This window comes from Martes martes, assembly GCF_963455335.1.
Source record: "Martes martes genome assembly, chromosome: 5".
In the NCBI taxonomy this organism is placed as follows: domain Eukaryota; kingdom Metazoa; phylum Chordata; class Mammalia; order Carnivora; family Mustelidae; genus Martes; species Martes martes.
The window spans coordinates 71,448,792-71,467,360 of record NC_137892.1 but is presented as its reverse complement, the minus strand read 5'-3'; the positions used below and the strand labels follow the sequence as shown (position 1 = coordinate 71,467,360).

Sequence of the window (18,569 nt, the reverse complement as noted above, 5' to 3'; positions counted from 1 at the left end):
TCCTTTGGTGCACAGAAGATACATCAGCATAACTACCTATTATGTAGATGAACACTTTATACTTTTAAATTGCAAAACCTTAAGGTTGCAATGTCAGATTTGTGCATGAATATTTAAAATAGAATAATAACCTAATATTAGCATTCTCGATGTATGCCAATCACTTTCCTAGGTACTTTATATATTATTTCATTGAATCCTCACAATAACACCACCTCTTATTACCTATAATTTCCAGTGAGAGAAGAGAGCCACAGAGAAGTTAAATACTTTGCCCAAGGCCATACTCCTAAACCAGTTTACTTTCTTTCTTTCTTCCTTACTTTCTCTCTCTCTCTCTCTCTCTTTTTCTTTCTTTCTTTCTTTCAGATTTATTTACTTGAGACAGAGAGAGCTGGGAGTGGAGCAGAGGGAGAGGGAGACAAGCAGCCTTCCCACAAAGAGGGGAGCCCGGTGTAATAAGGGGCTCAATGCAAAGCTTTATCCCAGGACCCTGAGATCATGACCTGAGCTGAAATCAAGAGGTGGACGCTTAACCCACTGAGTCACCCAGACGCCCCTCCTAAGCCAAGTATTCTGAGCCACCTTGCCTGGCTGCCTCTCTGAGGCTCTGCCACTTAAACACATTCATACTGGTGGACCTAGGCATGTGTGGGTAATCAACTTTATTCAATTAGTGTGTAATATTTAGCACAGAAGATTTTTGTATTTACATTCTTTCTTTTTTTTTTTTTTTAAAGATTTTATTTATTTGACAGAGTGTATTTACATTCTTTCTTTAAAAGAGACTTATAATCTCTTCTGTGTGAAATCTATGAAAACCCAAACTCAAAGAAACAGAAGCATGGTGGTTACCAGGGCTGGGGGTGTGAAGAGATGTGGTTCAAGAGTCCATACCTGAAATTAGTAGATAAATAAATCCTGGGCATCTAATATATAGTTCAGTGCTTGTAGACCATAAAACTATATGTCCACAGGGAGCTTGCTAAAAGACTAGATCTTAATTGTTCCTACCGGGGTGCCTGGGTGGTTCAGTGGGTTAAAGCCTCTGCCTTGGGCTCAGATCATGATCTCAGGGTCCTGGGATCAAGCCCTGCATTGGGCTCTCAGCTCTCTGCTCAGCGGGGAGCCTGCTTCCCCTTCCCCACTCTGCCTGCCTCTCAGCCTACTTGTGATCTTTGTCAAATAAATAAAATCTTTAAAAAAAAAATTCTTAATTGTTCCTACCACTAGAAGAGATAATAATTATGGGACACAGTGGAATGGAGCAACCATATTGCAACATAATGTATCAAATCAATATGTTGCACACCTTAAATTTAAGCAAAGTTCTATGTTAATTGCATCTGGATAAAAAAAGATCTAATTCTTTAACAGTCTGTTTTACTTAGGTACTTTTTTTTTGATAAATTATTCAATTCAGTGTAATTAAGTTTACTTTTTCTTTCTTTCTTTTTTTTTTTTTTAAAGATTTATTTATTTGACAGAGAGAGAGAGAGATCACAAGTAGGCAGAGGGGCAGGCAGAGGTAGAGGGGGAAGCAGGCTCCCTGCTGAGCAGAGTGCCTGATGCGGGGCTCGATTCCAGGACCCTGAGATCATAACCTGAGCAGAAGGCAGAGGCTTAACCCACTGAGCCACCCAGGCACCCTAAGTTTACTTTTTCTTTTCTTTTTTTTTAAACTAGCTTTTAAAAGTGATAAAACCCTTTAAAAGCATTAGTGTAAATTCATCAGCTTGTCTAGATAGTGTGGCTTTGAAAGATAGTTCAACTGTCTGTGACTTTGTATTCTTTAAGGATCTAAATTTGATTCCCTGTCTTGTTCATAATATTGTTTGGTATCGTCATTTTTTTTTAATTACTGTAGTTTCAATGAGATAAGCATGCGACTGTTTCAATATCCTCCACATGTTTTCTCAGCTTTTACTGTTATTGTTGCTTGCTTTCATTCAAAAGACAGTGAGTCCAAAATTAACCATCAGTTTCAGGTTTCCAGGGTAATCCAGTATAATCCATCATGAGGACACGGAGCTTCCGTGTGATATAGTAAGTATATCAGTACAGTAAGATCTATTATGCTTCTGATTTTTTAAAGGAAGAACCTAATTAGTATAATAAAAACCAAAGTGGAAACCACTTCTGTTCACCCCGAATTACAAATGGCGACATTCACATATTATAAAGGAAAAATCTTACTACTTGGAAATTGCTTTATTTTTTCAGTCAACAAAAAAGAGAAGGCCACCTTATGAAAACTTTCTTAGGTCTCAAATTTAAACATCCACTTATTTTGAAGTCCTTGAGATCCAAAAACATCACAAGGGATCTTTTGACTTTGAGAGAAGGATTCATTCTATCTTTGCATTAGAACAGAATTCAGTCTTTGGGAAGAAGCAATTAAAAACCCAAAACCTTTTATTGCTCTTGATGCTTTAAAAAAAAAAAAGGCAAAAACTTCACTGCACTGTAATATTTTCTGCTAATTAACTGTCACAAATGCGATGCCATTAAATTTGGAATCTCTTTAGTTAACTTCAAAGTCATTAACACACACTGTGCAACCCTCTCAAATCTGTTTTGAAAAAAGGAACCACATCGACAGTCTGTAATCAATGTTGTCAAAGTTTTGTTTCTCATAGAATCTAATCTTAATTTCAGGAACATTTGGTCATTTTCTTTGGGTACCGAACATCAGCCCTTCTAATGCTCATAATCGGTGGTGCCAGGGTTGTCTTGATGCTTAGTGTGCCTTTAGATACCCTGCTCCAAAAGTGACTTGGAAAGTTCGGTATGAACTGTTTTTGGACAGTTATCAGGAATATATTTAGCTGCAAATAACAGAAAACTAAGAGCAGTTTAAATAAATAAGGATTTATTATTTCTCCCGTAAAAATGTTTGCCAGATGAACGCCCATGGCTGGTACAGTATGGAAACAGGGTCCTTCAGCCCCCTTTTGTATTTGCTCTGCTGTCCTTCGCCTGAGTCCTCTGACCTTGAGCAGATCACAATGTAACTCTTCCAAAACTCGGTTTCCCATCAGAAGAAGTGGTGGTAATGTTGTCTGTAATTGCGGGGCTGAAGTGAGTCTCCAGTGAGATGGTGTATGAGAAAATATGGAGCACAGCACCTGGCACTTACCAGGGCAAAGCTGATGGGTGGCATTGTGGCGGCAGGCAGAGCAGTGCCGATTTTCCTGGTGGTTTTGCTGGGGGAGGTGCGAAGTAGGAAAAGGGAGATACCTTAACCCGTGTTCGTCAGTCTTGGGGCTCCCAATTCCAGCATCTTCCAGGTACTGTTACTTGAAATAACACATTGGGGAAAATAATCTTAAAAGTCAGCTACCGTGCCCTTTAACAAATAGGACCTATTACTTACTAAGTAAAAGATATATCCCCCGCAAGCCAATTGTTTATTTTATTCTGTGACCTCCTTACAATAAATTTCAGTACCATTAAAGGCTTAAGTCACAATATTGATTATTTGAATATGTGTGTCATTAATCTTCCATCACCTTTGTACATTTTATATGTACATTTTAAGTGTCGTCTTTTGCATTTAGATGGAGAAGAGTGTCAGAAGAAAGCAGGCTTGTGGGTATTAGCTTCATACAGCACTTCAAGAGCTCCCTGGAGCTGATTTGCCAGTAAATTTCTACACTAAAATGGGCTTTCAGAAGAGTGACTGCTAGATAAACTCTAAGGGACCCTTAGTAAATAAAAATGATTAATCTCAGTTGAATAAATTCTATATCACTGGTCAAATAGTCTCATCCAATTCTGGTTCCTGGTTCTATAAAAAGCCCTTTTCTTTTTGTATTATGGTTGTCTGTAATTTTAATGGAACCTGTGAATTATTACCTGATTTTTAAAAATTGGTTCATAAAAGGATATTGATTCTTTGAATTAGGGGCAGTTGAAATATTGTTTATGGGCAAACTGGCCTTCTTTGATCGAACCTGGAAGCTACTGTCCAGAAAGCTTATCTTAAATCGGTGTTAAGCTATACTTTCTAAAAAATGATCACAACTGTTAATAATTGCCTCTGGATTGGACATTGACATCAGCGTGGGAATGCAAGGGAACCAAAAGAGGAAAGTGAAGATCCATTAAGTGGGGTTCTCTCTAATTGCTTAATGTTTATTCCCAGTCACAGATACATTTTCCTGGGTAATGAGAAGATTTTAAAATCAAATAAAGCTTTTGAACATTGAAGATGTTTGCCAGCCACTCACTGTTCTATTGAAGAATCCTATAGATTTATACTGATCCTAAGAGGTGTCTCATATCCACTGTATTAACTAGCTTTTTAGAAGCTTATGAACATTGTAGCTTTTATTGATTCCAGGGGATTGTACCCAACAATAAGCAATAAAAGTCGATGGTAACTTTCTTCCCATGGGGGGGGTGTGCAGATCAATATTTTGAATTTACTATAATTTGTGGGTAATGGATGGAAGAACTGAAAAAATTGCCAAGCCTTGTGGGGCACAGCTGTGCGGTGTTGCCTTTTTATCTAAGCTCACTGTAGGTCACAGGCTTTCCCGAGTAACAAGAAACACAGTTAAGTGGCAGGGCCGATACGCGTATTTATCAAGATCTTCGTTAAGACTCTTCTCAGGGAAAAAAGAAAAATCACAAAACTTGTCCACAGTGACCTTAATTTTATAGCCCTGAAGGGTCTCTAAACTCGCATTGTCTTAAAGGCAATTAAAACTCTAAATATCTAGTCTTTGCGTTTGATCTCCTGTTATAGGCATTTTTCTGATGATTAGTAACAGTGCATGATTTCACTGAAGCCAGGTTGGCTTCGAATCTTCCAGGTGGTTCCCAGAACAGTGGCCGGGTTCCACACCGAGAGGGAGGAGAAGTCTTTTGTGCCTCTTCTTTGATTTCCCCCCCATTTCTGTTTCTCGGGGCTCTTCCCTTGTGCCCTGGGTGTCTTGTCCAATGTGAGAAGCCTGCTCACTTAGTAATAGCTGACATTTAGGGTGCTCTTGTGTCTGCTTAATGCAGGACCTGTGTTCTCATTCAGCTTTTCAACACTTAAGGACATCAGTTGTCGTATCCTCCTGTAATAATTCAAGAGACTGAGTCCTAGACAAGGTAAGGGAAATTTTTAAGGACGCTTTCTAACGTTGATTTAGAGTAGAATATACGTGTATGTGAGTCTAAATCATCTCCATGTAATCATTATGGAGTATACAATTAGCTTAGCTTAAATAGCTTAAATTAGCTATTAGCTTAAATAGAGATTTTTTTTAGCCTAAAGTTTGGCTGATCTAGTATGTTTACTTATTTAGCTTCTTTTGTTGCAAAGGACTGTGACTCTTCTAATTGGATCTAAAGGAGTTTCTTTAATTTCAAAAAGGACACACTTTCTCTTGAAAGAAATAGTCCTTTGTTCTTAAAGGACAAAATAAGCACATAAAGTAAAATTTGACTGTGCTGGAAGCTACTAACCATGAGGAAATAAGTTGCCCTTCACTTTAGTATCTAGTAAATACTCAGTAAACCAGAGATGTTACTAATGTAAGTACTAGCTATTATTCAGCAACCCATGTAGGAAGTGGAAAATCTGACTTCGAAGTAGATTTCCCATATATAATACTAAGTTGGAAGGCACCGTGGCTACAAATATCTGATTCCCAAGCTTGATTTTTTTAAGTCAAATGTGTAACGTGTTATGAACCATCAGGAACCATCGTAATTGACTGGGAAAGGAAGACTGTTTCATTTGCTCATTTACTTGGGGTTAGCTGGATATTTGACTTGTTACGCTTTTTTTCTACTTTAAAAGATCTGTGTTAAAAGTAACATGTTTTCAAGGCTTTGCTTCAAATACAGTCTGTAAGAAATAATTTGTGTGAAATTTGCTTAGAAAGAGCTGCAGAGATTGGTAGAACCCCTTTCTGAGAGTAATTGCCAGTGTGTTATCAACTACGAGGACACCCTGATAGCCTCCACGAGACAGGGTCCCAGTGCAGGCAGACCAAGTCTTCCTTGGGGATGAAAAATAATTAAACTGCTCTGGACTCTGGCTGATGTGTATTCAAAGACAGGCTAAGCCATTTACCAGCTCTGTGACCTTGTGTAAGCTACTTAACCCATCTCTGTCTCCGTTGCTTAAAATGGAAATGGTGGTGAAGATGAAATGAGATAGCGTACATCAGCACACGGTAGATGGGAGCTGCTGTTCTTAAGTGGAGGGAGGCCGATGAGCGTAGTAAAGGAAAACCACTTCTGCCCTGTGTGTATAAATCATAAAGCGGAAAAGGGGTTTGTGATGATTGATGTGTAACTTTCATGTAAGAAAGACCCAGGATATTGACCCTTGCTCCTGCCTTACTCTGGAACTTTATCTCACGTTCCTGCCCATCAGGGACCCTGTGGTCTAACTTAAATGGTTTTTCTATCCCCTCATCCATTCAGATTTCTTTTATTTAACTTCTGAAAGGTTCTCTGTGCTTTGGGATGGCCCTTTTTCTTAAGCTCTGCATGGCACCCTGCCCTTAGCTCCTAAGGTTCTAAACCTTCCCGTTAGTTAAGCATTTATTCTCGACACCTTACAGATCCTGTGCACATTTCTGTCTTGAATCTGCTCCTCTCTGACCTCCTCCTTGGTCCCTACTCCACCATGCTTTCCAGACAACTTCATAAACCACCTAATTCCTTTCCTGTTTGTCCTTAATAAGCCATCTGACACCCTGATGGCAGAGTGATCTTTTTTAATGTGCAGACTTCACCATTTTTTTCCCTCCTATTTAAAATGTTATAGGGGTGTCTGGGCGGCTCACTTGGTTAAGTGTCTGCCTAAGGCTCAGGTCCTGATCTCGGGGTCCTACGATCAAGTCCAGTGTCTGGCTCCCTGCTCAGCAGGGAGTCTGCTTCTCCTTCTCCCTCCGTCCCTCCCCCCAATTTGTACTCACTGTCTCTCTCTTTCTCTCAAATAAATAAAATCTTTAAAAAAAAATAATAAAATGTTATTGGAACTCCTCATTGCCACTAGCAAAAAGGCAGACCCTTCCAAAAACTTTGTGACTTGACCCTGTCTCTGCCTCCACATTCTTGTCCTGTTGGCTTTTTCTTTCTACCTTCAGTTCCAGCCCTTCTGAATTTACTAAGAGCTGTGTACTCTTTCACTCCACCCAGCCTTGCTACATCTCTTGCTTTTTCAGGAATATCCCTTTTCTCACCCACTTCCGTGGGTGCCCAGCCAACTCCCAGGTGCTGCTAAAGAAGAACCAGACGAAAGTAGTGTGTCACTTGAGAATATTTGAACTGCAAGGAACAGAACCCACAAGTTAAACTGGTTAAAACAGTAAAGAGAATTGAATGGCTCATGTGTCATGTATGAAAGATACCACCCAATACCCAGTTTCTAACCTTCTGTCTTGTCTGCCATCTTCCATGTCTGTCTACCCTACGGCCGCCATTAGCTTCTTGGGGTTAGTGCACCTTCCTTCCTGCTAGCTCTCTTGGAAAAGGGAAGGAGTTCTCTCCCAGGATCCTGGAAACACACGTTGTTTTGCATCTTGTTTTCCCAGATTGAATCACATGCCATCTCTGGCCAAAGCTAATGAACTTTGTCATTAGCTTCACTGAACCTGAGCTAAGCCTGGGGGTTGAGAGTAGTGTGAGTTCCACCAGGTTTTGTTATCACAAATAACAGGTAGCATCCTTGGGTGATAAGCAGTACTGACCCTCCTTACGGAAAACTGATCACCTCCTCCCTTGGTCCTGTTGCACAATTTAAAAAGGTCTCTCTTCCAGGTTTTTCAGCATTAAAATTTACAGCAAACGGAATCCTTTCTCCCCAGAACCTGGCACAGCACCCCCCACAGTGGCCCTTATTAAAAAGTGTGTGCTAGAATAAAGGACCTCCATTTGCTTGCTTTTGTCCCTCCACCAGCCCCTGGGCTTCACCCTTGGCCAAAGATTGTGATTTATGCTTTTCTGAAATTACAGACCTACCTGTTCACAACCTGTACCTTTCTTACTCTTTAGAGGAAAGGCTGCCCTCTTTGGTTATTGATTCCAGTGCTCTCTGCACATGTACTCATTCAGAACCCCTCTCAGTGGCTCACATCTCCACTCTGCCCCATCTGACATTTTCACAGTGCATTGTAGGGGAACAAATTGGAACTGGATGACACTGGTTCCGATTCTGTTGCCAGCATGTTCTGGCTTTGTGACCATGAGGCAATTACTAGTCTCCCCCGGGCTTTCAGTGGGAGGGCCTTAGGGTCCTGGCAGATAGCCGGGTGATGATGTTGTAAAATTCTTAGATTGAGTTTTTGATAAGAGCTTCTAAAACCGAAAGAGACGGATAGCCATATTGTGACTTAAGAAACTTTTTGTCTATGGAAAGAGCCTGTGCACCTAATGCCAAGTCATGAGGACAATAGCTGATGACTTGGGTTCACAGCAGAAAAAAAGCCAGTCTGGCAAGAAAGCAAGATGGTAGCCACTTTCTTACTGAAAGAAAGTGAGGATGTGGTTTTTGATCAAGGAAAATGGCTATGAAGGGGCGCCTGGGTGGCTTAGTGGGTTGGGGCCTCTGCCTTCGGCTCAGGTCATGATCCCAGGGTCCTGGGATCGAGCCCCGCATCGGGCTCTCTGCTCCGTGGAGAGCCTGCTTTCTCCTCTCTCTCTGCCTGCCTCTCTGCCTACTTGTGATCTCTGTCTGTCAAATAAATAAATAAAATCTTTAAAAAAAAAAAAAAAAAAGAAAATGGCTATGAAAACCCAGCAAGCGTTTTGTGTATACCTTTTATGGTTGATTGTATTGAGCTTTACAACTGCAAATAAATGCATTTAAGTGTTTATAGATACAAAAATAGAATGAAATAGAGCCTGCGAGAAAGGCGAGATCCTTTGGGATTCTCCACTGATCTCACATTCCCACTGAGGGATTTTAGTGACGTTTTGCAGGTTAAATGGTGTGAATGTCCAGGCAGATCTTTGGAGGTCGACCTGCTGCTTTTCTAGCTGTACACTACAGGCTTTTAATGCAGAAAACCAATTACTGTACGGGCCGTTCACTGGAGTTTTCAAGTGTTGTTTGCACATAAGCTCCTGTTGACCACTGCTCTGATTCTAACCCAAGTGTCATGTAAGATCTGGTTCTGTAGTGGGAACTTGCCTGACCTGTGCTTCTGTCTTCACAAGTGACCCTTAAAAACGGAGGCCAGAAAAATGGGGGCAGAAAATCCCTTCTCTGGGAGGACCAGTTCCCAGATGAATCTGTACTCCTTGCTCATTTTACACCCTCCCAGATAGAGGGAGTTCCACTGAGGGTACCTCTCCTTGGCCTCCAGTGCTGCCCACTTGCAAAGGAAATAACTGAAAACCTGAAAGTTCACTATTGTAATGATGGCAAGAAAACTAATATTCCATAAAGAAAAAAATCCAAAGGCAAAAGATTTATACATATTCATTGTTCTTAAGGGAACTTAAAAGTATTGAGGCACCTGGGTGACTCAGTTGGTTAAGGGTGATTTTGTTCTTTTTTCTGATCTTGTCTGTGCTACCATCCTGTCACCTGTGTGAGAGCTGGTATCTACCCAGTAGATTTTTTTCTACTTGTCGCCTTTCTCGATTTCTTGGTTATTAAGAACCCTAGTTGCTGCACTGTGCAATGCACCATTTAACAACACATAGCACGATTCTCCGTCCCTGAAGATTTGAAATGTTGAGGTGCCCATGATGATGCGTAAGGGTGTGCCTCTTTCTTCCCTTTCTTTTCCTGTCTCAGCCAGCCCAGGGCTTTACATGCCCTGTGTAGGGTAATAACTCCAAAGTCTTTCCCCAGCTCTGACCTCTTTCCTGAAACCAGGCTTGCAGAAGTCCAGCCACCTATTTGGAAATTTCTACTTGGAATCCTTAGACTCATCTTGGATGAAACATGTCCAAACAAAACTCTTCTGCCCACAAACTGTATTTGCTTAGGCAGAAAACTTCCTTGATTCCTCTCCTATTCCACACACAAGTCTTTTATAGATTCTATAAAAATGTCTCTCAAATCTGACTGCTTCTCACCATCTTCATGGATGGACCTAACCAAGTCTTCTCTCACAAAGATGACTTGTATAATCTCCTGAAAATTGGGGCTAAACGTCTCCTTAAAATAATCTTAGAATATTTGGATATTGATTTGTTCATACCATCCATCTTCCCTACCTCTCTCTGTTCTCCTGTGTGAGAAAGAACTTTTTAAATTTTTTTTGAAATAATTTTATATTTATAGAAAAGTTTTAAGACTTGAGAGAATTTCTGTATACTTTTCCACTATGTTAATATGTTTCCTTTTCTTTTTTTTCTTTAAGATTTTATTTATTTATTTGAGAGAAAGAGAGCCCGAGCAGAGAAGCAAAGGAAGAAGAAGAAGATCTCCCACTGAGCAGGGACCCTGACTCGGGTCTTGATCCCAGGACCCAGAGATCATGATCTGAGCCAAAGGCAGATGCTTAACCGACTGAGCCACCCAGGCACCCATCCACTATGTTAATATCTTTTATAGTCTGAATACATTTGTCAGTACTATGAAATTAACACTGGTATATTACTATTAACTAAACTCAGACTCTATTTGGATATTAGCAGGTTTCCCCCTTTTTATGATCCAGAAACTAGCTCAGGATCCTACGTAGATTACATTTAGTCATCTTCTCTCCCTCCTCCTTTAATCTCTGACAGTTTCTCAAATGTTCCCCATTTTCCACAATCCTGACAGTTTTAAAGAGGACTGGTCAGGTGTTCTGTAGAACGACCCTCAACTAGGGTTTGCCTTATGTTTTTTCATGGCTAGACTGGACTTAAGGGGTTTTAGCAAGAAAACCAGAGGTGAAGCCCCTTCCCATAACGTCGTATCAGGAGCACATGAGAGCGACATAACTTAGCAGGTGGTGTTAACCTGAATCACTTGGTTAAGACCTTGTCTGTCAGGTTTCTCCACTGAAAAGTTGTTATTTTTCCCTTTCCCTATTCTAGTTTTGGAAGTGAGTCACTAAATCCAGCCAATCTCAGGGAGAAGAGAATTAAGCTCCACCTCTTAGAGAGAGGGTTATCTACATATATATATATTTTTTTTTTTTTTTAAAGATTTTATTTATTTATTTGACAGAGAGAGAGATCACAACTAGGCAGAAAGGCAGACAGAGAGAGAGGGGGAAGCAGGCTCCCCGCTGAGCAGAGAGCCTGATGCGGGGCTTGATCCCAGGACCCTGAGATCATGACCTGAGCTAAAGGCATAGTCTTAACTCTCTGAGCCACCCAGGTGCTCCAACATATATTATTTGTGATATAATCACATCTACTTTCTTTTAAATCACAGAATGACCCATCAGTTAAAAAGAATAGCTCAAAGATTCCCTAAACATATGTGGACATATTGTTCTAATTGTGTATGTGTAACTATTAAAAATATCAAATAGGGGCACCTGGGTGGCTCAGTCGGTTAAGCCTCTGCCTTCTGCTCAGATCATGATCCCGGGGTCCTGGGATCAAGCCCCACATCGGGCTTCCTGCTCAGTGAGAAGCCTGCTTTTCCCTCTCTCACTCCCCCCTGCTTGTGTTCCCTCTCTCACTGTGTCTCTCTCTGTCAAATAAATAAATAAAACCTTAAAAAAACATATTAAATAGTACATTCTTTTAAAATTACCATTGTGGAAATTGTCTATACATATGAAACATTGCAGTTTTCTCTCTTGCCTTCATGAATAAAACAAGTTATTCTCTTCTTTTGTGCCCAAGGTTGACGGTGGGGGTGGGGCACGGGGTGGAGGGGGGCGGGGTGTGGGGAAGAAGCTGAATCATTTGTTAGGGCTCTTTTGTTCCCGGATTCTCCTAGAATTCTCTTACTGGGTTTGAGGGACCCTTGTTTGTCCTCACTCTTATCCAGGAATCACAAGAAGGTCACAGTGTTCTCAGACAAAATTAACTTAGCTTCACCCTTATTTTCAGAATGCATATAAGCTAGTTAGCACTTTTAGAAAGGAGGGGCAAAGGAAATCGTACTGTCAGCAAGTAATGATACACAGCAATTCTAAAAAGATGTTAGAAGTCACTGATAAATCAGTATCGATGAAAACCATTTAAAAAATTTTAATGTTCTTGGGGCTCCTGGGTGGCTCAGTCGGTTAAGTGTCTGCCTTCAGCTCAGATCATGATCCCTGGGTCCTGGAATCGAGCCCCGCATTGGGCTCCCTGCTCAGCAGGAAGCCTGCTTCTCCCTCTCCCTCTGCCTGCTGTTCTGCCGACTTGTGCCCTCTATCTCTCTGTCAAATAAATAAAATCTTTAAAAAAAATTTTAATGTTCTTGAATGTACTCTTCGGAGTGTCTTTAATCCTGTGATGATTAATAGTTCCGTATTGCTTAGTTCAGGCAGATACTTCCTGACCTTTACTCTCTTTGTCCTGCGCTTCTTCCCTCCCCTAATCCTTACCTGATGCTAAATTATTAATGTGCATTCCAGATCTCCTAAGCAGAAGCTTTGGTTTATGACTCGGACCAATACCTTATGTCTTACCTAATTATCTAAGTATGTGTTAGTGCCCTTCACCTGACATTAAGAAAATAAAATGAAGACACGTGCATGATGTACCACAGGGGCTTCGGCAGTAAATGCTTTGCCGCCGCTCACTGACTTCTGCGGGCCACGGATCGATCGGTGTGTGGTCCCCACGCGTGAGCCGCCCCTTGCTCCGTCTGCAGTCGCTGGGTCCTCCTGGGATCCGCTGCCTTGTGCAGCCACTGTTCGCAAGGTCTTGGCCACAGCGCATTCGTTTCTCTCACTTTATTACCATCACATCTGATTCCAATTTACTCCCAAATTGAGTTTCCAGTGCCGAGTCTGACATTCAAACCGTCAGGTGGATTAGCTCCCTCAGCTTGGTTAGCGTGGAAGCTTCAGGTCAGTTGACGGTGGCCGATTAAATGTCCTCTGCTCCTCGTCCTGGAGCCTCGGCGGCCGTCCCATGGAGCAGCAGCACCAGGTTACGCACCGTGACCTTTCTCCTTGCTTGGAGCTCATCATGCTAGATGCTAGACCTATTGGAAAGACTTCTGATTAAAAACAGAGTTGGTTTTTATCCCTTATCTTGCTGTTTCAGCAGTTTTTTGTTTTTTTGTTTTTTTGTTTTTTCTCAGAGCAGAGCAGCCAGCTTACGGTTGGGTCATTTGGTAGCCTGTGATTGATTGGACTATTTAGGGATCATTCATTTGGCCCTTTACCTCTCATACCATGAGTGATCTATTTGCATATGGAGGTGAAATAACATCTGACTGACTCTGTTATTAATGATAACCCATCAGCACTGCCTCCTTTTCTTGCTGCGCTGTTGTCAGATCAACTCACGGGACCACAGTGTTTCCTTTCTCAAGCTCTAGGCCTCTGCTGTGCAGCGGGCTTCCCTAATTCCTTTCTAATAGACACACGGACCCGTGAACGATTGCTTCTAGGGAGTTGTTCTTCTCTTCCTTCTTTTCTCTTTTTAACCTGCAAACAAAACACATGTCTCAGTGCTTGTCATCACCAAAGAGAGACTTGCTCATTGGTTTTCCATTTACATCTCCTTTCACAAGGAAAACAGGCTTGGCCAGAAGACTTTTCATCTTGTCCTCAGGGGTCTTAGTAAATGAAGGTGCACTTAGGTTTCACAATCAAGCATCCAAGTTGAGCAAGCCCTGTAATTTCTCGGAGATCATCAAGGATTGGAGAAAAAAGCGAAACAAAACAAAAATATAGTGTTTCATCCCTGAACCTTGAGGCCTTTGAGAGGAGAAAGAGCTCCTGCTTCTAAAATGGTTTCCTTGTTCTTCTTGTAATTAGACAGTGATAGGATTATTATAACTGTATGGGAATACATTTGCCACTTAATAAGTAAGGCGTGTTACATTTAAAGCAACGTCCTCCCCTTGGTCTGCTCCTTTCAAGGCCATGTTCTGTAAGCTGTGCTGGGATAAATTGTGCTGTTTAGAAGTAAGATCTGCGGTCACTGTCTGTGACACACATTTAAGGATCCAATAAAAATAAGAGACAGGAAAGGTGAATTTGAAGCCGAGGGGGAAACACCTTTCAAAAAAGCTTCTGGAAGACAAAAAAAGAAAGAAAAAAAAAAGGTAATTATAGGAATGAAAAACTAAATTTAGTTAAGTCTTTCAAATTTATACTGGTTTTCTTTTGTTTGTTTGTTTAAATAGCCTGATGACTCATGGCTTCCTGTTCCTTAATTATTGTTATCACGTAATCATTCCTGAGGACCAAGGCTTCTGAAATCTCCATTCCTGGGTGAAGATATTTCTGTATCCCTTTTTGTTTGTTTGTTTGGTTGGCTTTTTTGTTTGTTTGTTTGTTTTCACAGTCTCCCCTATAGTTAGGTGGATCGTGATCTTAATTTGTGATTAGTGTGAGAGCACCCTTTTGAAGACTTTAAAGCACTCTATTAATTGTTGCTGTCTGGTTAACTTTCAAGAGATTCATTAACCTACTTTTAAATAACCGAAGTCCTAAACTGCATTTATGTTAAGAAATGAAACCAGAAGGACATCTTTGGCTTTATTTAAGAAAATCATAATAACGTGTAATCTTTGGTATGCACAGTGTCTTGCATGAGTTTATTTCTGTTGAGGGTGAATAGCTGGATATTTCACTGCTCTTTTTTTTTTTTTTTTTTTCCATTTCACCTCTCATTTAATTTTAATCCTGCAAAATTTCTGCTCCTCCTTCTATCCCTTTCCTCTTTGGATAAGTCCTTTGGTTCCTCCAGTTTTCCCGAAGCTCAATTTTAGGGCCATGGAGCTCAACTTAGTATCCTATTGTCCTTGCTTTGAGAGGATTAGTGCTTTTTCTGTTTTGGAATTTAGATGAACTATGTTTGTAATTTCAGCACAGCACATAAAGAGAACAATGTAAGTAGGGATCCAGCCTAAAATTATGACGTTAAAATCTTTTCCTTGTGAAAAATGCTAAATCAAGCATAATGAAGAATTAGGCTATCTGTTTGGTGCCTTACTAGGCTAAGGTTAATGTGACCTCTCATGTAGATGTTTTGTTTTGTTTTTCTTTTGCAGAAGGAGCTCAGTCTTCCCAGAAGAGGAAGTTTGTAAGTAGCCTAATTTTGTTTCCTTATTATTACTATGTTGTACAGTTTGTAATGTGGTTATTCTCCAACTTGTTAGGATTTTCAGGCAAATGGAGGATTAATGATAATCAACTGAATTGAGGAAACAGACACTTTGCATTTACTTATAAATGTCACATATTCATGATTTCAGGATAAGCTGAAGAAACTTTCTATATTTTGTCTTTATGGGCGTTGTAAGCCAAAATACTTACTTATTCCTGGGACAATCTTAATTTAAAAAAAAAATTCTTTTAGGTAATCAAGCAAACACATTATTTGGTCTGCAAATGGTATAAATGGATCCGAGTCAAGAATTAGTGTTCTCCTATATGTTCCAGAAATCTGTGATTGTTTTTTATGGTATGGATTTTATGCAAAGGAAATGATAAACTTTTGCCATGATGTTGAAGAATTTAAGTCAGCTGAACTTTCTGTTAGATCTGGATCTTATTGCATTGACTCATGTCATGGTCTTATTTTAAAAATAGCAGATTTATGAACCTCAACTTGATTTCTTCATAGTTTGTTCCAACCTTTTGTTTTGAAGGCCAGTAATATATTTGCATAAATCATAGTTTGTTTGTTTTGTTTTATCATTAGCAAGTTGCAGAAGGAAATTAATTACCTTCTGTGTTCCACTAAATTTAGGGTAGATTTGTTACCAACCAGTGTTGTGTAAGGGCTGATTTAGAAATACTGGGATTTGGTATCTACATTACAGAATTGAGTGGATGGGCAATGTCCTTTTTACAGAAAAGTATAATATTTCAAGTAGGTTGATGTAGATCTCAACTTGAAGTATTATAATTGTATATGGTAATTGTTGGAAGATAGTATTCATTTTGTTTACCAGTTTTTGGATTATGTCAGCTTTTGCATCTGAGAACGAAAATTTCAACTGCTATGAACATTTCAGTACTATCTATTTTGGTTCTTAACGTTTTACAGCTTTAGGCTGCCTGGAGGATATGGGATCATTGTTTTTGAAGACTGTGTCTGGATAAATTTTCACAGACTTCCAGCTTTCATCTGTGTGTGCTAGAGGTTAGTGGCCTAAAAGTTGGCCATAGGAAATGCCTTTAGAATAAAAAACTTGGCTTCTTCTGGATCATGATTAGGACTCTCTCCTAGACCTGGAAAAGTCCAAACATTTTGGTATTTCTAATCAAGATGAAAAATAAGAAATAAGAAAACCCGAAGTAAAACTACATGAAATATCTTACCAGGAAAAAAATCTCTTTTCCCTTGTACCTTTATTTAATGCTTAAATTATCCTAGGTTTGTCTTTAATACTTTATTTGAAAAGTTCAGAATTTCAGTCAGATTTTCTTTTTGCCTTCATATTAGGTTACTTTTTTTTTTCTTTTAGTTTTTGAGTTAGTATGTTTCCTGTAAATTTTTATTAAGGTCGTGTTAATTACAAATTAGATTCCCCATGTCTATTTAAGGGCCACATCTCCTTTTGTAGTATCTCCTTATCTCACATCTCCTTGTAAAAGTCTGTTAATGTTAGCTGATAACTGTGGGTTGGTGGGAGAAAATAGAAGATACATTTAAATTTCTTGACTTGGGAGCATAGAATCTTTCATGAATAAAAAGGATGACGGCATAAGTTTCTTTGACACCCATGCTTTGAAAACTTAAGAGAAACATAGAATTACATTTTAGTCATTTAAAATCTCATCCTTGGGGCACCTGGGTGGCTCAGTGGGTTAAAGCCTCTGCCTTTGGCTCAGGTTATGATCCCAGGGTTCTGGGATCGAGCCCCGAATCGGGCTCTCTGCTCAGCAGGGAGTCTGCTTCCACCTCTCTCTCTCTCTCTGCCTCCTTGTGATCTCTGCCTGTCAAATAAATAAATAAGATCTTTAAAAAAAAATCTCATCCTTAATAAAAGTCAATTGACACATCAATTAGATAATGGAAGTAAAACATAGCATGTACATAAACATAAATCTACCTTTTCCTTTTTTAGTGAATTCTGTGGAAATTAATATTCCAAGTTAAAAAAAAAAAACAACGAAGATGCTCTTTTGTATTTTTTATTAAATATTCCTAGTAGAATTAATGGTGTATGGTAGAGATGTTCTGGGACTTGACACCACTCAGCATTTTCATTGACCCCCATATAGAACGTTGGTAATTAATTTCCTCATGCAGTTGTTTTATGACTTGGAGAAAAAGAATTTTTTTTTGAAGATTTTATTTATTTATTTGACAGACAGAGAGAGATCACAAATAGGCAGAGAGGCAGGCAGAGAGATAGGGGGAAGCAGGCTCCCTGCTGAGCAGAGAGCCCAATGTGGGGCTTGACCTGAGTGGAAGGCAGAGACTTAACCCACTGAGCCATCCAGGCTCCCCAAAAAGAAAATATTTTTAAAAATAATTGCTAGAGTGATTTAATACAAATTTAATGAAAAATCTAATGAAGAAGGGCACAAGTCACGCTTGCCAATGTAACTGTTCCTGGTTATTAAAACTTGTTAACACTTAGTTCTTGTATTTACTGGTTAAACGCCTCTGGCATAAGTGTTTTCAGATCTTTTAGTATCTTCTCCCAGAGAGATTGAGGATTTGATCCCGCTGTTCTGTTGAATCTTGTTTCCATGTTAACAGTAAGCAACTACACAGGGTGATGGATTCCTCATTGCTTGTAGTTACAAAGTGGTGTGACAGAATGTGTTGGGGGTAGGATTGGGTGGGGTTGGAGGGGTAGGGGGAGGTGTGTGCCTTCAGAAGGGCTGTGCTCCTGGAAGAAGGTGCCTGATTTTGTTATACCTGGGGCTTCAACTTTGTATGTCTTGAAGGATGATATTTTTAAAATGCATTGTCATCATTCAAGCACTTAGGGATTTATCAGATTTTTTAAAAGATTTAGTATTGTTTTACAGATAATTTTTATGTCTGGGATCACAAAAACATGTAAAATAAAATAAAATACATGTAAAATATATATAAAATATATGTAAAAGTTAAAGCTCTCACAATAGATCACAGAAAATAGGTTTTTCTTTTTATTACTATCTTAAAGTATAAAAAAACCAAACTGTCTTCTGTCCAGAAGATAATCCAGTTCCTCAGTAATTTGTAAAATATGATCATTTTCTCAAGAAATCACTTGAAATCTGTGTTGTTTCATATATGTTTTAAAAGGTTGCAAAGGGAATGATTGTGACCTTTTTTGTATGGTGCAAAGGGGCAACGGAGGAGAAGTCAAAGGAACTGCTTTCCAGGCAAGATGTTGCTAAATAACCAAGTGACTCCAGATCAGTTTTCCAGAGATTTTCTCAGTCCTTTATCAAATTAAGAGTCCCATATGTCCTCTCCATGCTGACTGCTTGGATAGCTGGACTTCAGCTAGTTGTCTTCCTCCTTTCAAGAGTAGCCACATGCTAAGACTTGATCCTAGATCCTTCCAGCACTTTCTGTCTCCTTCTCTTTGGAACTAA

General features: G+C 39.7%; 1 protein-coding gene across 1 annotated transcript in view; it reads left to right on the top strand.

The window, feature by feature from the left end:
• Positions 1-18,569, top strand: part of LOC308343313 (microtubule-associated serine/threonine-protein kinase 4-like) — a gene marked incomplete at both ends in the record, with an annotated part of 321,206 nt that overhangs the window by 259,417 nt on the left and 43,220 nt on the right. The window contains one exon of the mRNA XM_080804336.1: positions 15,071-15,102. Within this exon, the coding sequence (XP_080660462.1) occupies positions 15,071-15,102 (32 nt within the window). The remainder of the gene's footprint in view (positions 1-15,070; positions 15,103-18,569) is intronic.